The sequence below is a fragment of the Streptopelia decaocto genome (assembly GCF_964273445.1).
Source record: "Streptopelia decaocto genome assembly, chromosome: 1".
NCBI classification, from domain to species: Eukaryota; Metazoa; Chordata; class Aves; order Columbiformes; family Columbidae; genus Streptopelia; species Streptopelia decaocto.
The window spans coordinates 88,403,857-88,426,073 of NC_138663.1; the positions used below are offsets into that span (position 1 = coordinate 88,403,857).

General features: G+C 35.8%; 1 protein-coding gene across 8 annotated transcripts in view; it reads left to right on the forward strand.

The window, feature by feature from the left end:
- The window catches only part of DCAF6 (DDB1 and CUL4 associated factor 6), a 92,868-nt gene that overhangs the window by 54,927 nt on the left and 15,724 nt on the right, over positions 1-22,217 (forward strand). For 3 of the 8 annotated variants that reach the window (XM_082043137.1, XM_082043142.1, XM_082043144.1), the window contains 6 exons: positions 1,465-1,524; positions 8,356-8,461; positions 12,109-12,224; positions 13,012-13,104; positions 13,280-13,601; positions 18,455-18,496. In XM_082043137.1, coding sequence (XP_081899263.1) covers positions 1,465-1,524; positions 8,356-8,461; positions 12,109-12,224; positions 13,012-13,104; positions 13,280-13,601; positions 18,455-18,496 — 739 coding nt within the window. The remainder of the gene's footprint in view (positions 1-1,464; positions 1,525-8,355; positions 8,462-12,108; positions 12,225-13,011; positions 13,105-13,279; positions 13,602-18,454; positions 18,497-22,217) is intronic. The other 5 variants (XM_082043141.1, XM_082043143.1, XM_082043138.1 and 2 more) reach the window with 4 other exon arrangements.

The following is a 22,217-nucleotide window of genomic DNA, read 5'->3' on the forward strand; positions in this document are numbered from 1 at the left end:
TGGGCATGGCTGAACAAAGGTGAAGACAAAACAGGGCCTCTTTTGTGTTCCTCAGTTATGGAAATAAACTGTATAAGCCCAGTTAGCAAAACAAGCCAGCCTCTAAAATACACTGAGCTTACCTAAGACTCTCCTCATCTTTGTTCTTCACTCTTTCTCCCCTGTCCTATGCTAGGTATCAGTGTAACAAAAGAACAAACTGATTCTTGCACCAAGGGCTGGGAATGAAGTATCATTTGAGATATGTATCTAAATCAGCTGTGTCAATTTACCAGCTTTTATGGCTCTACTACAGAATGGGTCATGCTGGATTCTGACCCAAACCTGGAAGTGAGCTTCCTGTAGGAGAGATTGTATTATTGCGTTGCTTTCCTTGCGTAGGTTTTAAGTTCATGTTAAAATTCCTTTAGCATGCTGTGATGTTGGCAGACTATGGCTCAGTTTACAGTAGAAGAGATTAAATCCTTTTAGCTTAGCATGAATTTTTTTATAACCGAAGATTAATAAATAGAACAAAAATATGGTAGCCTAGCCAATATCCTTGAAATGCTGCGCAAATTTGCATACATCATTTCAAGATAATATACATGATATACATCAACTTAAGGTTATACAGACGTAAGATCTGGTCTTCAGAGGTGACAAGGAAAACAGATTCACAGAGGGTACTGAACTCTGCATCTGTCATTTGTTTGCACAATGAATGCAGTGCTGGTGACAGTTATTAACTGGTAGCGTCCAGTGGGAAAAGATGCATTTAAGTGCTGGGGTTTTGGAGATTTTGTGATTACATGAGGATTTTTATAAGAATGACTGGTGTGGTACTGTGTTAAACTCATGAAGACGTTCTCAGTCATCAGATGCCACAGAGGTATAGCATCTGGGAATGCAGAACTATTGATCTCTTATATGAGTGGGATGTATTTTGGTGCTTTAATGTTTTAAAATCACTTTATATGTTGTGTATGTAAACATTCTCATATTTTGAATTTTATGATCATAGGTATAAATATTGAAGATACTGGTATGACATTGAATATTTTATGTTGCAGTATCAATATTCTGAAATGTACATTCAGTACGTGCTTTGGAATACTAGTGTCATTTGGTAGTTGGAGCAAAGGCTTTAGGAGTCATAACTCTTCAGTGTTTTTCCTGGCATGTTAGAAATTTGAAGAACATAGTAAAATCCCTGGTAATGGAGAGGCATTTTTAATATTGACATGCCAGCAAGCTTCAGGCTGTTCAATGACTACCTAAAGGAATACATAATGATTTGAAACAAGTGGCTTTGCTTCTGTCATACCTGGAAAATGCAATATGGCTGGCTGCTCATAAAACAAACCCAAAGCTTCCTTATGTTGCTGCTTTTTGTTTTTTCTTTTGAACTAACATATGATCGTGACATTGCTGTGCAGTTCTCTGCTGCTTATGTTTTAAGTTGAAATCTCATTTTTGTTTCAGATTCTCCTTCTTCTGTGGTTAACAAACAGCTTGGATCCATGTCACTTGATGAGCAACAGGGTGCGTCTGACAGGAAAAGCACTATACCCAGCCATAGCTGATTGCAATGCTTCCTTTTAAAACTGCCTTTCATGATGATAAACAGTCTAAAAATGCTGTTCATCTACATAAAGTAGAGTTCTGTAAGCAGATCTGCTGGAAACTCTTTAATTATTTAATTCTCAATATGAGTAACAGAGTAAGGTTAATTGTTTTCAAAAGCCATCCTATGCTCAATTCTTAATGTGCTCAATGTAGTCACAGTAAACATTTTATGTACTCTAAAGACATTTAGAAACTTTTTAAAGTGCAAAGTAAAATCAATTTTTCAAACAGTCTTTTTCTGAATGGTTCTTTGCAGATCAAAGTGCAAATATCAAGATTGAAGTAACTTGTAATTGTACAATGCCAAATTGATTTATCTTATGCAAGAGAGATGTGTAGCTTTGTTATACTTGCACAATCTGAGTAACACAAGAGCACCTATTGCAATTAGGTGCATCTTACCTCTGGAACCCCTTGTCATACAGCCCTTCTACTAAACAACTACTAGTCTTTCTCTGCAGATGCCCTGTGGGCTGGTGGTAAAAAGAACACTTGTGAGCTTTCTCTATGCCCATTATTCATCAGTCTTCAGATTGTGAGCAGTGAAGTGGGCCGTAGGTGACCCTATTCCAGCTGAACCAATGTCATCTGTAGTGAATATTTATGTCTGAATAATTAATGAGTGATAAATGGTAGGTTTAAAAATAGATTTCCATACACTCTGCATTATGCTTGCTTCCATATCAAAGCCTCTGTAGAGATTTAGTAGCTCCAATCCCACAAAAGAGCTGGCGGCTTCATCTTGTTTCACATTCTAAACTAGAATGCTGTTTTGAAATCCCATTGCTGAAAAATAGTCTGTTTGGCAACTGTTGAGATTATGGTTTATTTTAGGATGCCAGAACATTGGAAAAAAATCAAGCTGTGTTTTACATTAACAAAATAAATTAATTTTGTGGAACTACATTTTGAGATGAAATAGTCTTAAACCTCTATGTGTAAATTTGCTAATTATTTGTGATTCAGCAGTCTACATCACTACAATATTCAGGTTTAGCTGGAAAAGTTGCTTATAATTAGTGGCTGAATTATGCCCTCTGCTATGAACTCAGAATAAAGGATTATTTGATGAGAGTAGAATACACTAAAGTTAACATAGAAAGTCTGTATGTTCACTGAATTTCTTAAAACAGCAAAAATTTTGGAAAATTGAGCAGTTGTTCCATGAAGTTGTGAATTAAGCCCATCAAACAACAAAGACAAAACCAGAAGTTTTGGTCCCAGGAATCAGTTCCCAAATCTGCATCAGATTCCTCTTCAAGCAGAATCAGTTGCCTTAAATACTTGTTTGTGTATTACTATTGTTAAGTGCATAATTGTAGAAGACCACTGTTTGTAATAGAATCTTGGAAGTTTTTCTAATAAGTTCCCTGTGTTAAGAAATTAGTTGAACTAATGTGAAGAGGTTTACTCTCATAGAAGAACTTCTGGTTTTTTTAATAGGCAAGAAAACCCCAGAAAATACGTTATCTGGACTTTATTGGTAGACCAGTTCTCTGATTGTTTTAAGGCAATGTTTTCCTGTTGTGATGCTAAGGATCATCTGAAGAGATGCAGAATGTTACTTCTAGTTTGGAAAACTATGAATTTGAAAAGAAAGGTTATTAGGAAATCTGTTGTCTAAACAATAGAATCAAGTGCAGTGATACACTTAAGATCATCAAGTCCAACTGTAACCCAACTCTGGCACTAAACCATGTCCCTAAGAGCCTCATCTAGGTGTCTTTTAAACACCTCCAGGGATGATGACTCCACCGCTTCCCTGGGCAGCCTGTCCCAGTGCTTTACAACCCTTTCCATGAAGAAATGTTTCCTAATATCCAATAATAACTAGAAAGAATAATTTGCTGAGGTCCAGGTGGATTTTTGAAGTTAAACTGCATTAGTTTCCCTTATACTTGAACAGAAATCTTGAAAAATTACAAGGAGCTAATGAAGGAAGTCATATCAGTTCTTTTTATGTAGAAATACTTATTCTTGTATTTTCGTAATTTGGTTCTGAATCAGCTGTCTTTCTGTTGGATGAGTCTCTTTTGTTGGCAGTTATTTTTTTAAGACTGTTTCTGGGTTTAAAGATCTTTTGATACTTATTAAAAACATATAAATTTATAATGCCATTATTCTGACAGTCCAGCAGAAGCTAGAAGTCATTCTCCTCTGTACAAAATGGTTTCAAATGGATTCCAGTGATCTACACTGGATCTTTTTTTTTCTTTTTTTTGACTGTGATTGTAAAAATGGATGGTAGCTGTTAGATTTGTTGCAGTGTAAAGGTAATCTTATGACTGGGAGGTACTGCCAGAATTGTTATGATTAAAGAAGGAAGCTGAAGCCAGAGAACTAGCTCAGTAACTCTGAAGAGCATAAACGTGCATGTGCATCTCATACCACCTTAATGCTACTTCTTCTGTACCCAGAAGCCGTACTGATTACTGATAATTCTAGATATTTGCAAATTAGTGTGAGGGTTTAGCAATCCCTTCTGGTGTTGTCCATACCAGATTGTTCAGTGCCACATTATAGATACTTGAGCTGGCTCAGAACGAACTGGTGTGTCAGACATGGCAGAGTTAGTTCTTCATAAACAGTACTGTAAGTCCTGGAAACTGTATTGGCATGTGTTTTGTCCCAGCTAATAAGCTCTGCCTCCCAGTTAGGTGAACTGTTTAGGCGTTGGTATGCATATAGAGCTCTCTAGATCTGTAGTAAGCTCTGCAGATACAAGCTCGAGAATTTCAGATTTGTGCTTTGTTGTAAGGCACAGTGTGGTGTGTACTGCTTCCTTTGGTAAAGTGCAGTGCTACATCTAATTAGTATAGGAACCATCTAAACAAAGAAATGGTATGCCTTGGGCTATAGATTAGGCTCATCTGAAGAATTATTTGATTTTCAGTCATCCCTTAGGCTTCATTGTGCCTTATTCTGACTGGTATCAGTGTAACATTGTTCAGTCAGTATTCTTCACTAGAAAAGGGAATCTCCACCCTTCCCTCCAAATTTATTGGCTTCTGATGAGTTTTCATGTGTTGAGCCTTCCTATGCAGTTCCTACTTTTTGAAATACACCTCTTATTTTGTCCTCTTTGGATGAATTTTTCTCTCTTCAGGAGTAACTCCCTTTGGTTTTTGCCCACAATATGACTTTATCTTTACAATATACAGAATTGATTCCATTATGAAGGGAGATCATGATTAGTAAACCTACTTTTATGTGCTTACTACTTCATAGTTAAGAGCCCCAATCTTTGAAGTTGCTCTTGCACGGGTGTGTTGTCTAGGGGAAAAAGTGTACATGTGGGTTACTGCTTTCAGTTATTTTGTTGTTGTTTTTTAATAAGGTTTTATCTTCAGTTTAAGGATGGTAGTTTCAAGCTACCCTTCTTCCTGTAGATACCTGGAGAATGGACCATTTCATGGGAGTCTGGTCTAGCACAGGGTTGCTTATGGAATAAGACTCTAAATTATTGATAGCATCTTTAAAGTCTAATGTGTTTGGCTGTAAAATCCAAGTAAAGTTTCAACTTATTTTTGAGGAGTTGGGGATAGAGTTTAGTAAGATGTTGACAAGCTACAAATTTATCTTGCCCCACTTAGAGCTTGCAATCAGATTGATAGTTTTGGCAATAGCTCTCCCCTAAATCACAGAAGCTGTACGACTTTTCCTCTTCTTCCCTTCATTTTTTATCAATTTGAAGTATATCTGGTGAGATGGCATAAACCTAGCCCAGAAACCCCAGAAAATACGTTGTTTATCTGGACTTTATTGGTAGACCAGTTCTCTGATTGTTTTAAGGCAACGTTTTCCTGTTGTGATGCTAAGGCTCATCTGAAGAGATGCAGAATGTTACTTCTAGTTTGGAAAACTATGAATTTGAAAAGAAAGGTTATTAGGAAATCTGTTGTCTAAACAATAGAATCAAGTGCAGTGATAACACTTAAGATCATCAAGTCCAACTGTAACCCAACTCTGGTACTAAACCATGTCCCTAAGAGCCTCATCTAGGTGTCTTTTAAACAGCAAAAGAGATCCAGTCAGTCTTTGGCGATCACATTGTTCTTTTTGAAAACTAAGAGTTCACAGCTTCTGGATCTTATGTGGCTTTTGTAAAAGAATGTTCAATTATGTACTGGCAAAGCTTATTAACCTTCTTCACAGAGGCTCCCATTCAGCTTTCATTAGCTGTGTAAGTTTAATATAAACTGGTGAACTACACAATTCATTCTGTGCAGTTTATGATCAGATTCTTGTCTCATCTGTCTTTTAAAAACTTTCTTGTTCTTATTAATATTTATTTTGTGCCCTAAGGCTAGATTAAGGAGGAAACTGACCCAGTCCAAATCATAGCTCTTGTTATTGTAGATTTAAGAAAAAGTTGTTCTACAGTATGGTTTAGCAGTTATGTCTCCAGAAATTAGTAAAAAGAGTTTCTCAATCAGTGCCCTCTTTGAATAAGTTTACTGCAATTCTTCCACCTTTGGGAGTGTGGAAAAGACATGAGCATTGCTACCACAGTAAGCGTAGTTAGGGGACTTGATTTACTTTTTTGATGTCGAGATTTTAAGCCCAGAAAGCACTGACATGATAATATGGTCTGTGCTTTATAACACAACCCTACCATTCAATTATGTTGATTATAGATAGCAGTGTTTTGTTACTTTGGTCAGCAATATTAACTAGTTTTGTGCTGAGGCAAATGTTGCATAACAGTATCAAGTTACAGTATAGCCATTGTCTGGTGGCTGTCTGGGACTATTTAAGGCAGCAAGTTGTCTGTCTGGGTTCCTGATTCAAAGATAGGTGTTGCCTTTACCTGTTACAAGGAAGGTAAATAATTCTCCTACTATGTCATTTATTACTCTTTCAGAGTCCAGCTCCTGGTAACTTGTGCAGTCTGTTGGAACGATCAGTTTTTGTACTTGCTTAGGAAGGGATAATCAAAGATTGAACAGACTTTTATGCTAAGAGATGTTTGCCAAAAAATAAAGCAAGCACCTGTTTAGTTAAGAAAGAACATTATATTTTTGTTCAAAATGTCTATATAAGCCACCATAAAATATTTTCTTATTTGTTTCTTTTCTTATTCAGTTTATTCCAAGCACTGGAAACCTTGCTTTTGATCAGTTTTATCCTTGTTCCACTCTAACAGGAGTGTAACTGGAACTTTTATATTAGAGAGGCTGTGAGCTTTTCTTTGCATCGGATGAGGCCCATGCCTTATATACGATTAGGATCATAGCTGTACTTGGTTAATTTTATTTTACATTAAAATATTTTCATTTTTCTTTGTTTTTTTTTTTTTTGTTGTTGTTGTTGTTGTTTTTGATTGTTTTAAAATTTGTCTTCAGAATATGTCAAAATATATATTTAAAATTATTTGGAGCAACTGATCACTGCTCTGATTTTGTGACAGGCTTGTGCCTGTCAGCACTGATTGTAAGGTTAAATTCTTATATGCAGTTTGATAGTTCCTATAACTTAATAATAATTTTTTAAAATAAATATTCTGTGGTAGTATTGTAGCCAATGTTATTTTCATAGAAGCCTTTTAAGTGGAAGAATTTTTAAGATTGTGCTTGAATCGAATTTTAAATTTTAATTGCTGTTTACCCAAAGATGATCTGAAGCTTTTACTTTATTATAAGGGTCAAACTGATGCCAATACTGCAAGTATACTTATAGCCAAATTTCTGCATTCTGGAAAACAAAGAAAATATGACATGGTTTTGTCCAAACAGTCCTGAGATAAAAAGCTCAGCATTCATGAAAAGCAAGTCTATGTAGGCTACTTACTGGTCTTTTGAGTAGTGCTTTATGCTGACTAAACTCTCCCATCTGAGTTCTGAGAGAATGGCACCTCTGTAGTGAGGCTTAATCTGATGGCGCTTTCCATTAACTCTGTAGTATTGCCCAAGGCCACCTTCACTATTAACAGCAATCGTGCCATGCGTGTAGATAGACTGTGACCATGAGTTTTACTCAAGGATGGTGGGCAGGTAGGTGGATGTCATTGATCAGTCCTGTTTTGAACGTCCTTAAAATTGTATATGGAGCAAATATTTGACAGACTTGCAGTGGTTTTCAGTTTGATTCACTTTTGGACGATGTGAATATTTAGTTTAGAAAGTACTTCCCTTCTGCTTACAGCTATTAAAATATGAAGGCTTTTTAATCCTGAAGCTCTCAGAACCTGAGTTTACAGTGCTTTTATGACAACTAGCTGACAATTTACAGCAGGTCGAAGGGTATTGGTAGTTGACTGGGTTCTAAGTAGAAAAAAAAGTAAAGGGATGGTTGTTTTTCTAGACCACTGCCTGTGTCTAGATCTCATCATCTTTTTTTCATGTGTAGGTGCTGAGTCAAAAAAGACTGAACACCACTTCCAAAACCATTTTATATTCTTGCTAGTATACTTGATAGGAAAGGGATCTGCTTATAAAGGATAATATTGTGTGTACACACACTTGTCTGCAGTTTAATTTACCTGCATGTTGAAGGACAGCATCTTCTTTGTTTGCTCTTATAAATAGAAATAATTTTAGTACATTTTTTAAAGCATTGCAAATGTGGTGTGTTTACTCTGAAACTTCTTACCTTTTTGCTTCGGCTATAAGAGATCTTAAATAGACATTGTACATGTTACTACCTCATTTGGCCTTTGTCAGGACAATTAAATAAATCTTCAGAAATATAACAGCTTTATGTATATTACTGATGCTCATTGAAACTTTATCAACCCCGTTTTTCCAGAGAGTGATAAGCCACGAACAGGAACAGGTGAACCAGTTTTAAGTTTGCACTACAGTACAGAAGGAACAACTACAAGCACAATAAAACTGGACTTCACTGATGAGTGGTAAGAAGTTAATTTTATTTTTGACTGGTTATTGATCAGCACATATCACTAACACTTGACTAGCATAGATGCAGAGATAAATTATTTTTCCATATGGCATATGTATATTTTAGGTGTATATAGATGATTTGAAATGGCTGTAGTCCTTAACGCATTCAGAATGTAAAAGACAGTCCTACTTTAACATGAAATTTGTGCCAGAGGGTTTTTTTGGTGATATTTACTGTGAATCTCTTTAATGCTAATATAGTTTGAAAAGCGCCGTCTTCATCAAACCCTATGATGAATGCATCTGGTTAAGATACTAACTTTATGCACTACTTAGATATTACAGTGATGGCATCCTTTAAAGATAATAAATGCACAGTGTTGATAACTGCCCTCCCTTACTTGGTTTTCTATCAAAGTCGATCACTAGAACAATTCCCAAAACAATTTATCTCCTTCTATTCCTATTCATTTGTTTATGTTTTCAAAATTATTGTAGGAGACAGTAAGTAGAAATGGTTCCTGGCATTTGTTACTGGGGAAAAAAAACAACCACATTTAGCTACTTTTAAGTGCTGTGCCTTCAGACATAAAATATATTTTGCCCACAGCATTTTGGAAACTCTAGCAGTATTCTGTGTGTTTTCACAAGAGTGAAGACTTTACCCATGTGAATCTGAAATATTGCGACATTCAGCCAATCTATCAGACTGTTTTTCTATTTAGAGTCCAAATCCAGCAAGCTTTGAAAGAATTAGTTTTGCTGTAATGCTTTTAACGAATTCGGCATTTTGTTGTGTAGTCATCTTTGTTTAATGTTTTAGGATAGGCAAATTTCACAAGAGAAACAGAGCATTAGCAAATACTTCATCCATTCTAGTGTTTTTAATGTAATAATATTACTACCACTGTAACATGGAACTCAAATTTTATTAAACAACATTAACATTTTATTTCTGTATTTATTTTAATACAAAAATTGGAAAACGCATTTTACACTGGAAACAGTTAATGAAATAAGTGATTCTGAAGATGGAGAATTTGAATGAACAACTCAATGAACAACCTCAAGAACAATATTAAGAAAAAGCAGAGTGTACAGGGAATAGAGATGAGGGACAGGAAAATTATTCATTACCAAAATCTGTAACTAGGGAAGTAAAGACTGAGCGAAGAGTACTAAAATTTAACTTCACTTTAACTTTTCAAAGGGTATAAAAACAAATGGGATAAAGTTCTTTATTCATTTAATTGCATTGCAGTGAGAATGGAAGAGCAATTAAGAAATACTGAGAGGAGGCGAAAACTAAATAAATACTTCATATTAGTTTCCAGTAAAGTTGAAGGTGTTGATGAAAAGGTCACAGGAACTAAATGCAACTTATGTGAGAATTAGACTTGGAAATTACTTCAGAAAAATTGGACAAAGCAGGAGTAAGCTCCATTTTAGGATTAAGGGGAGGGAGGCAGGGGGAAGCATATCTATTCCGTCTAATAGCAAATATTTTAACAAATCTCTTGGACCTTCTGATAGAAAGGCATATTAAAACAAGCAGTACGTGGGAAAGAAGCCAAAATTACGGGAGCTAGAATGTGCATGATTCAATGTGTTGTATTTGACAGAATAACGGGTTCTAGAAATATAAATGGTGTAATTGAGAGAAACTATCTGGATTTCCAGTTCCATGCTGACCTTCTGTTGAAGGTGGGACTGGTAGATCGATAAAGAAACTAATCATGGTGGTAAGATAACTTAATGGAGCTTTTGTAGTGGATAGTGTTGTGTGCATAGTGAGAGAAAAAAACATTTCCTAAGCCAGACAAATTTGCAGGGAATTGTCAGTTCAGAGGTTAACTAAGAACGTTGTGCCAAAGAATGGAATAATAGAAGTGGGTTGCAATTTTAAATATAACAAAATTATGCAGTTGAAGACAAATAACAAATGCCTAATCTTAAAGTTGGGGGTCTTCCGAAAATAAAATGGAGGACATGGAACTACCAGTCGCTTCATTCTCAATACAATGCAGCTACTAGAAAGGCAGGTATTATCCTAGATGTCACCAGCTGGGAGACTTCAGCCAAGGCTGAGAATTAATGGTGCTGCTGCTCAACTCTGCTTTGCAACTTAGAATACTGTGTGCAATCTTATCTTGCTTTTGAGAAAACTGATTCAAATCGGTAGCGGTTCAAAGGAGTGTTATGTGGAGAACTGGGGAAACAGAAAACCTACTGTGGAAGCAGATAGTGGAGCTTCATGTGATGAAAGCACAGGGTGTTATTTTGGTCTCTCAAAAACATCCTCTTCATGTAACTGCCACTGTGAAAAATAACATTGAAGTAAATATTAGAGCAATACATCAATGTATATTAGCATTGAGCTAGGAAGTAGATTCCTAAGAGTAAAATAAAAAAAGTCTTAATGCTCAGAATGTGATTATATTAATAAAGGTGATTATATCATAAGAGGCATGAAATAGCAAAAATCCTCAACTTGGTGTGTTAGTAGTACCCTTCTTGTCTGTCCCTTCAGAAATAATGCTGAAAATTCTTGATTTAGAAGGAATACTCTAAGGGCTAACAAAAATATTTTACATACTCCAAATCCAGTATAACAATGAAACACACTATTGCTCATCAAGATGAGTAAAAGCTCCCATATTTAATGTAAAAAATAAAAGCACTGAAGTCTATACTAGAGTCTCAAGAATCTAGACTAGGCATGTGCTGCTTCTAGCAACGTAGTATATGAAGTAGTTTAGTAATAACATATACAGGTAAGAAGAGGCATGTAACACTACAGTCTAAATTATTGAGAATCATGCTTATAATTCCCAGAACTCATCTTTGTTTCCACTTTTGTCCAGCAATTTGCCAAAGTTTGAGGCCATAACACAGATATGGGATGGGAGAGAATGAGAGCGCTCAGGAGCAAGGCTTTGTATTTCTTAAAATAAGGTATTTTCTAGAGAGTTTAAAAACATTAGTTTAGATGACGTTCAGGACAGTGGTGATACATATTTCCTGAGGAATAATTTTCCTTATTGTAAACAGAAATTGGCATTCCACAATAGCTATCTAAACATGAGTGAAGAGTAAATCTCAAGTACCAGCTTCTAATAAATCTTGAGAAATAATGAAACTTTGAGGACTTACAGCTGACATTAGAAGTCTGTGCCTTAAAAGGTACAGAAGTAATAGTTAATGGTGAAGAACCTGGTGAATTTTATCTGAATCATTTTTTTAATTGGATGGGATAAGATCATGTATTAGTGCTCAGCTAACAACCGGTAATACCTTTAAGATCTCTGATCATTTATACCTAGAAAAAATGTGTAAATAGTGAAAGAGAACAAATCCTTCCGAGTTCTCACAATATTTTGGAAAATAATAAAGAAAGCCTTTAAAGACTAAAAAAAGAAAAAGGAGAGAACAGGATTCAATGATGCAGAGGAACAGTGTGCGAAGAGTAGTGATGGACATAACAGAAGAGAATTCTGAAATGACTGTGAAGGTTGTTAGTTGTAGCTGCTGCCAGGAGCTATTATGAGATTGCCGTGAGAAAGTTGATGATGGTCAGGCTGTGCTATTGCAATGTTATATTATCTATTTACTTTTTTTTTTTTTTTTTTTTTTTTTTTTTAACATGTTATGCTGCCAGGAGCAGCACAAATTCAAGCTCTAGAGGAAGTGGAAATCATTGCAAAACTGAAGGCCAAGAAGACTCTATAGAGACAAAAGCCTCAGGAGAGTCAGGACTTGAAGATGAAGAAACAAGTAAGATACAGTGTTATTTCTGTAATGTTAAGGAAAAATTTTGCTGTCCTATGTTCATGACTACCATTGAAAACAATGGGAATCTCATATGCATGCATACGAAGGCAGAATACAGCCATAATAGAACATTAATTTTTTAGGAAAGAAAAAGATACCAACCTGAAATAGTTGCAAATAAACAAAGTTAACTTTTTCTGTCTTTAGTTCTAAACCCCTTATTCTTTTATCTTGCGGATGTATTCTTCCCCAATTTGTATCCAAAAATAAAACAACTGCACTTTCAATCATGAATGTGTGCTTGATACTTCGTTACATTTCTTTCAAGCTTTCACTGTATTTTGTTACACGTGGTTTTCTGGCTCAACTCATTGCCAAAAGGGCAGTCAAGTCAAATGACTGGTACCAGAGGAGGGTTTTCTTTGTAAATCCCTTTTAATAGAGGGATAACTTAATTTCTGCCTTCAGAAATAATAGCTTTCAGTAAGTGATCGTATGTTCCAAGAATATTAATGCTATTTTTGCAGCTGAAGTTCTCATAGAATAGGATATTAAGTACATTAAGGAACAAGAAAGTAATACCTTTTTCTTTGTTAGTGTATTGACCTAGGGAACTAGATAGGTTTATATATACTGACTTTTATGTGATTAGTATCCGAGATGTCAGTAAAGTGATGTGGACTTTGGAGGGGATTGCTTCCTTTGGTTTGATCTAGGAGTGCTAGTATCATTTAGATTTACTTACATTATAGATGTGCATCTAAATGAAATAATGTGATTTAATATTAAGTTAATTCAGGAGTTCCTGATGAATCTCACAAGGAAGACTCAAGTGCTGAAGAACTGAAAACTACCGATGAAACTGTAGAGACAACAGAAGCAAGTATGTATCTGTACTCTTTCAAAGTTAGTTACATGAAGAAGTAGAGAATGGAAAACTAAATTTCTAGTATAAACTCAGTACGCATAATTCAACTTTTGTGACCATTTATAATGTCTTTTAAAATAGGCTATAATGATTAATGCTGTTACTTATTTTCCCCTGAATTTTATGTTAGCTTTATCAGATAAACCTGGTCATGAGCACTGTGGAATCCGACCAGAAGAAAGTGGTCCCCATGCTGGCACTGTCTCTGAAAATGCAGAGGAAGAATTCTCCTGTGAAAAAAGTACAAATCAAGAAATTTCAAGTCAAAGTGCTGAATCCTCTGCCAACTCACTTGCTGCAAACGATGAACCTCAGCCACATGCAGAATCCTCAGGTCTTGCGACTCCAGACGAGTCCTCTACCAGGACCTCAGCTCTCCAAGAAACCGATGATAGTGATGATGATCCTGTTCTGATCCCAGGGGCAAGGTATCGAGGAGGACCAGGACACAGGTTAGAGGAATATTTATTTGTGCTATTGCTCGGCAAAATGCATTTTTTTAATGGAAGATCTAGAAATGCATGCTTCGTATCCTTAATTAAAATAAGTTATTCTTTGGCAACTAGCCAGGACCTTGATGGATAAGTCTAATTTGCCCACATCTAAGATATGTATAGCTATATTCTCCCCTCTAGCCAGGCAAGCTCCTATAGATCTAATACCTCTTTGTGCTTATTTATTGCGTGCTGAATACCCCAGTGCTAAGTATTTGCAGTTCATTTTTTATTATACTCCCAGTAGTCTTAAGTATAGAAAGTTAATACATTTGTATACATGAGTCTGCATTTTCTTTCAGCTATACTTTAGGTGTTCTTACTTTGGCAAAGCAAGAGCTGTTAACTGTTGTTGTTCAGCAATGTTGTATTTGTCTGTAGTACATACATTAAGACCGATGTGTTCAATTTTTCATTCTTGCTTCTTTTTCTCAAAGGAGAAATCCTGTAATCCTTTTCCTTTTGTTGGTTATTGAATACCAGTATGTCTGGCAGTCAAAAAAAAAAAGTAGATTACTAGTTGTCATCATTAATAAAAGACACACTTAGTAAGCTTTGTGGATTTTTTTTGTAAAATATAAACAGCCATATATACTGTTTGATCATTCAGTAAACTTAGCCCCCTTGATATTGCTGTTTTAATTAATACCTTTGTTCACTAATTTCAATTCTTGGACGTTTTAAAACCCATCATAATTATTTAAGCAACATCTCTATTGTAAAACTTAAGTAAACACCTTTTTTTACTTGTTTTAGATGTTATGTAACTTAGTGTCTGATGCCTTAGCTTTACTCCTATCCTGTTCAAAGGCAGCGTTATCTTGCTATTAATTTCTTATACTAGCTATGCAAATTCTTTGCAGGCAGCATTACAATATGTATTCATTAGGACATCAGAAAAAAATTAATAGTTGTGTATAGAAAAGGTTGTGAATAATTTGCAGTTAAAAAAATGTCATAAGCCACCACATTGACAGTAGTGACAAAAAGAACAGTCAGTAGTTGCTTCATTACATAGTATGAGTAATTCTTATCACTAATTCTTATCACAGTGTTTATGAAAAAAGCCAATATATACAGATTCTGCCTTAATCCATTAACTTTCTATGCAGTACTAAGGGATTGTAGATAAATATCTGATGGCAGAAATAGTTTCCATTGCAAAGCAAATGTTTGTTGCAATCAAATCATTGAAGAACAAAATGTGAAAAGCCCTGTAATTTTAATTCCATTTCTGCTTTCAAGCAGGATTTTTAGCTTCTCTTCAGGCACTTTATGTTGCCTGTACGATGTAATAGTTTCTATAGGAATGTTATAAGAATGACACTTCCAGGTATCATATAACTGTTAGAATTTCCCACTAGTGGAAACATCTTAAATAAAGTTACACTTCATTTGACATGCTCTTTTTCATTGTATGTGTGCAGTGAGATTTTTTTTTCCTGTAGCAGTTTAAATTTATGATATAGGAAATATGATTCAACTAAATAAATGATAGAATTAAAATTCTTTGTGCAGCCCCCTGCTCCCTTATTCTTCCCCCCCAAAAAACCTCACAAAAGTTGCTGTGTAGTCACTACTGGTTTAGGATTGCCTCCAGGCTTTCATTACTCAGGTTTAATGCCTGACCAATTCATTTTGTTCTGCTTCTGTGTGTGTGTGTGCAAGCAGTGGAGTTTTCTAGTTTACCTTCTGAGCAGTCAGATATATGTTTATGTTATGTTCTCCTGGTTTCGGGAGTTTCTAAATGCCCTCTTAGATACTGAAGGAAAAGTAAGACATCCTGTGTGTGCTTAAAGGAGTTTGGATTCTAGATAGAAAATAGGCACTGGTGATCTTAAAGGCTTGCTGTAGGCCCTCTTAGTATTTATATCTTATGTGAAACAGAGTGAAAGGAACTGGAAGTCCTCTCTACTACTACTTCGAGATCTGTTATAGCATATAATCCCTTTCATAAACTGATTAAATGTATATAAAATTGCGATGGCCCCTTAGCTGGTGGGAAGCTACCTCAAAGCATTGCTGCTATAATGGGTATAATTTGACTAAAATTAGTCATTTTGGTTTGTGCTAATGTACTGTTTTGGTTGAAAAAAATTTTTTATACCCAGTGCTTATAGTTTGAATGATGTTCATCCTGTCCATTTTCAGCTTTTGTCTGAATTAGATTAAGAGTGCCAAATTTTTCTCACTCCTAACAGTAAAAATTTGTGGTTTTCCTGCCATCGTGCTGGATCCTGTCTGTGTTCCTCCATGTTCCACTTCTTTCCTGAATATGGTAGACCAGAATTATGCATCCTGAACTGTTTGGTTTTTACTAGGATTAATGGTATGAGTATTACTCCTGGTCTAGAGAAGATTCTCTGAGACACAAGTGAGCTGTAGTTATATCCTTCTCCTTAGTTAGTGTACTGAAATCTTTCCTCTTTTGTCATTTCTAATTAATATGTTCTTATCTTTCACCAGAAGGAAGCTCAGAAGTTTATGACTGTCAATTTTATACTACTGAATTTCTACCCACCTCTTTTTCTCAAGGTCCTACATTCCCCTCTATATTCATAAAGATACCCAACCTCATGTCCTCAGTGCACTGCATGAGAACATTCCTATATTTTGCTCAGACTATTAGCAATATATTAAAGAAAACTGCCTGCAAGACTGGTGCTGAACTCCACCAGTATGCTTCCTATAGACTTACATTTTCTCGTTTCCCACTTAGTAAATTGTGTTGCCTAACAATTCCTTTACTAAATTTCATTTTCTCAAGTTTATCTAATAATTTAGTTTCCAATGTGTCTTCCTATAAGATAATTAATGGCATTAATACAGAAGTAATAAAGTAGATTTTTCTCTCTCTGGAATATCTAGGAGGGGAGTTGCTGTGGGGCTTTTGTGTGCGTGTGGGGTTTTTTATGTTTTCATTTCTGGACAAGGTTATAAGGCTAGCCTGCAACAATCTAAACCTATTTTATGCAGTGGCAAAAAAAAAAAAAAGTTCTAATTTTTCTCTAGGACGAGAAAGAAAAAAGAGGCTGTAGCCTTCTGAAACAGAATGCTGAAAGCTATTTGACTAATAAGCCTTTTCCAGTACATAGTACTACTAGTTTTGTCTACAACATTTTAGGTTTCTTTAGGTTGTGTTTTTTATATAATAACTAGGTATTGTTTACATTGAGGAGAAAGTCTGCAGTTGGGGAAATGAAGATAAAGGAAACTGTCACAGAGTCATTTTCCCACTGTAAAGTACAATTTTCTCCACTGAGAAAGGAAGGGTAGAGTTCTGATTCTGTACTCTGAAATTATCTTAAATGTCCTCTTAAGGAAAAGAGGCAAAAATACGCTTTTGATAGCTCTGTTGACAATACCTGCAGGTAAATAAATGGAGAACTTCCTGCGGCATCAACTTTACTGGTCTCACTTTAGTTTTATCAAGATGGATGTAAATTTCAGATTTATGAATAGAATGTTGTCCCTTTTGCAAATGTAATGTTTACAGAGCTTCTATTATTTGGATTTTGTTTGGGTACAAATCCAACTTCTAACATTTTCAAACTGAGGACTGGGTCTTTTTCTCTCTCTCACATATAATCTAAGAATAGGTACAAGGGGCATAATCTCTTTTTGTGGATGTTTATAAATCTCAAAACACAATGAGGATAGATAGTTTCTCACCAAGTAACCTGAAACTAAACTATCAGGATAGATCGTGCAGCAGATACACAAACACAGAGATTGCACCTGCTTTAATATTTTGAAAAGGACATAGAATAGTAGCAGCAAAATGTGTAGAAATACCATGATCCTCTGGTTGATAAATTGGCTAAGTCAGATGAATGTTGACTAGGAGTCAGCTAGGAATAGTTTTGACACAGAAGGACATTTCTTTGAAAGAAATAACTGAGAGTGTGACATCTGGCTTTTCTGTATTACCGAGCATCACAATAGGAATGGTGAAGATTAGTGATTAAAAGAAGATAAAAAGTTAATTCTTTTATTGTAACTGGGCTAGTCAATACATGCTCTTTTTAACAAAATGTATAAGGCACTGCACAGAATATTTCTAAATTAAACAAAATGAGTCCTGTTTTGTACAGCATGACAGTTTAGGTAGATAGTCAATGGAGAAAATAACCTTCTGGGCCTTCTATTGAGTCTACAAGTAAGGATCCCTTCTCTTACAAATATGAGATATGCAGGTTTTTAAGTCTTGAAGTATGCACATAGCATATCTTCTTTCAGACTTACTAAGTCCAACAAATTTAGTTGGAACAAAGATAGATAATATGTCTTGCCTTGACACCGTATTCGTAATCTGTGGGGGAAAAAATCGATGCAAAAATCTGTGTACTTCATGCATAGAGAGCGCAGTTTTTAATAGATTGATCTTAATTTTCACAAATCAGTTAAAACAACTCTGAGGGCTGCTTTCCTACTTAAATGACTGAACTAATTTTGTTTGGACTTTGACAGAAGCTGATCTATGAGCAGAGGCTAACCCTGGAAAATGTTAAACTAGTAGGTTAAAATTTCAAACACATATGAATGTAAAATGGAAATGATTACACAGCTGCTTCCACTTCTACCATGATCTATGAAGAATTACTTTGTTTTATAAGATCAACTTTGTGTACCGTTACGTAATCTGAATACTATTTTTGCTGAAATCAAAGTAGCTTCATATACTAACACATTGAGGACAGGGAATCTTTTCAGTTGGAACACGTAGAGCACCTTTTGTAATAGATGCTAACCTTTTAAAAACATGATACTGAGCATTTTTGAATGACTTTAGTTGTTGTTCCCTTTACTAGATATAATATCAGAGGAACAGCGATAGGTGATAGAATAATGAGGTAATTATTTTCTTCCTCCCCTCCTCCTTTTTATTGCCATATAATGGATTTATCAGATTCTTGTTTTTCCTGTCTAACTGGCATTTTAAAAATTGCTGTACTTTAAATGCTATGAATTACAGAGCATATTGCTTGAGTTATATTTAGTTGCATGTATTGCATGGAAATTGAAAAGAAATGTCAGCATATACATTTAACAACCTATTAACCTTTTTATTGTGTGCTGTAGAAATTAATGGAATTTGAAAAGTGTGAAGTTTATAAAAAGCAACGAGTTATATTTGCATGTGCCACTGCTGACTTGCTTTGTCTGGTAGTAGAGAACACCCAGTTCTGGACAAAAATATAACAATATAAGTATTAGAGATGGCTTATATTTTTTGCCTGAAAAAGGTTATGGAAAGGCATAACTAATAAAGCTATATTTGATAATACATATTTAACAAGATACATGCTATATCTTATAGAGTATTTCTTCTAATTGAATTAAATTAAAAAGTCACTTGATCTTGTATTCTTAATTGAAATACTTGAGTGAATTATTTGTAGGAACATAAAAGGCAATTTGAGCAATTGTGTTTGGCCACCTGTCATAAGAGGGAGAAACTGTCTACTGTGATTTAATGCCAAAGGCTATATATAGGGAAAACGGCACAAAAATTATTCTAGTGGTGAAAATTAACGTATTGGTGTTGTGTGGCTGGAAAGGAAAATACTTGACAGGTGATTTCTTAAAAGACTTACCCTGAGTTCTGTATTTTAAATGCCTGCAGGAAAATAGAGCAGATGTATATTTCTTTATCTTATATTCCAATTTTAGCTACAATTGGAATACATGAATTTAACTCTGCAACTTTCTTAAAGGTTCATGTATCTGTGTACTTTTTGTACTTTAAATTTCATTATAGGCATTCATTCTATATTAAACATGCTTACTACGGAGTTCTTTAGCTCTTCAGCACAGCCTATGGGAATATTTGTTTCATATTGCTATTTATTTAATATAAAAATGAACTATGTATTCAGCACAGAATTTTTCGCAGTGTATTTTTCTCCGATTTTCATTGTCATTCTGCAGCATATCAGGTGAAAATTTACAAATGTTTTGTAGCTGAGAACTGTTAAAATATTGATTGCGTTGGAAGGCCAGGAAATGACTTAGGAGTGCATTATGGTAAACATCTCTTTTCACATGATCAGCAGTGAAATGACTTGGACTTGAGGTAGAGCCAGTGTGCTGTTAACATGATGGTTTTGTCCGTGGTTTTGACAGCAGTAGTAAGTATCTTCTGTATGTTCAGAGACTTCTAAAGGAATATGGTCATTAAGTAGCTACAGTCAGAAATATAACCAAATCTTGATATTTAGAAAAGGGATATATTTTAATATGGTGGTTGAGGGTTAACCCCTGGCAGGCAGCTCAGCCCCACACTGCTGCTCACTCACTTTCCCCCAGTGGGATGGGGAGGAAAATCAGAAGGGTAAAATAGTGAGAGCACTCATGGCTTGAGGTAAAGACCAGTACAATGGCTTATTAATTAGTCACCATACTGCACGGGATTTGATTTTCATTTGACTTTGCTGCACCTGGGGAGGAATAACCCCAGGGACAAGTAAAGGTTAGGGGATGACCTGCTGGAAAGCAGCATTGCAGAGGAGGACCTGAGAGTCCTGGTGGTCAACAGGTTGATCATGAGTCAGCAATGTGCCCTTGTGGCCAAGAAGGCCAATGGCATCCTGGGGTGTATTAGGAAGAGTGTGGCCAATAGGTTGAGGGAGGTTGTCCTCCCCCTCTGCTCTGCCCTGGTGAGGCCACATCTGGAGTACTGCATCCAGTTCTGGGCTCCTCAGTTTAAGAAGGAGAAGCAGTTACTGGAGAGAGCCCAGCAGAGGGCTATGGAGATTTTTAGGGGTCTGGAGCATTTCTCTTATGAGTTAAGACTGAGAGAGCTGGGTCCGTTCAGCCTGGAGAAGAGAAGGCTGAGGGGGGATCTCATTTATGCTTATAAATATCTCAGGGGTGGGTGTCAAGAGGATGGGACCAGACTCCTTTCAGTGGTGCCCAACGATAGGATGAGGGGCAACAGGCACAAACTGAAACACAAGAAGTTCCATCTGAATATGAGGCGAAACTTATTTACTTTGAGGATGCCAGATCCCTGGAACAGGCTGCCCAGAGAGGTTGTGGAGTCTCCTTCTCTGGAGACATGCAAAACTTGCCTGGACACATTCCTGTGCAATCTGCTCTGGGTGAACCTGCTTTAGAGGTCCCTTTCAACCCCAGCCATTCTGCGATTCTGTGATGATAGCAGCTTAAGACATGGGGCTGGAATTCTTGGGCATGGTAGCTGGCAGGTGGATTTCTCTACATAGTCAATGAGGAAATGACCATAAGACATCAGAGAAAGAGGTTCTAAATTAATGGTTATAAGCCTTGGGTTCCCTGTGGTTGTTTGCAATAGGGAAAATAGTTCAAATGAGAAAACAGCAACAAGAGTGGAAAAAAAACTCCAAACTTGGAAGAACAGAAGATAAGAACCTGGGGTTTCTTGTACTTAGCAAAAAGAGACAATGTGTGTCTAAGTAAGTTTGGAAACTTAAGAAGTGACAAAAATCCTTAATACTAGAGAAATCGATACCGAGCTTGATACTCAATACAGAGCTGAGACAAGAGGGATGGAAAAAGGAAGAAAGTACACATGAGCTTTACAGCCAACTGCTGCAGCCTAGCTCAGGAGATGATCTGTCTGAGACAATGGTGTTTGGAAGATGCAGGATTATCTAGGGTACCTGACTAATCTTGTGGCAGCCACTACATCTGGACCTCTAATGGAACAAAGTTTGTAGCAGAATTCCTGTAGATTGTTTACAGATTCAGTTGATGGATAATTGTTCAATTTTCCCTCTTTTAAAAAAACATATAATTAATTTTGTCTGCCTCTCTTCTATTTAGTAGAAGAGCATAGTTGTTTTAAAACATGCAGGGGTAGTTAGCCAGAAATTGTTGAGTAACATAGATTAGGAAATGAGGTATGCAACTCTCTAAAATAAAATATCTTTTTTTTTTAGAAGAGCAATATGTGGCATATTGTGCTTTAGGAAATGAACTAGTTATTTAATTGTGTAAATTGCATAGATATTTGTTAAAAAATCAGAATTTCTAAACATACAGAAAATGCCTTATGTGACTTTTTTTTTTTTAAAGGCTTAACTTACATGTTTACATCTTTTCCATTTCTCTCTGTGTGTAATACATAGCTGTGGATAAGTCTACATCACAGGGTATTTGTGGTTTGGGGCTTTTTTTTTTCCTCAACCTATATTTAATTGAAAGAATATAATGGCTTCACTCCTAAATGTCTAGTCCACTCATCTGAAGCCTAATTTGATAATTAATGTTTACAGCAATCAACTTTGAAGACTTCAAACCTGGCTGATAGTAAGGGGAGAAGTTGTGCTCTGGTTCATCTCTATCTTCTTACTTTTGAATGTAATATTTAAAACTTATCTTTCCACAAGGCACACTCCATTGAAGTAATGAAAGTACCAAATATCTTGTTAAACTGTTAATACAGACATCAACTCTATGGTAAGATATTGCACTAAGGTACCATAACATTCGGCAAAATGCACTTGAAAAGGCTTTATACCTGCAAACCTGACAGTAGTACTGAATTATTCTGAAGTCAGAACACTACTTACTATATGAGGGCATAACTAA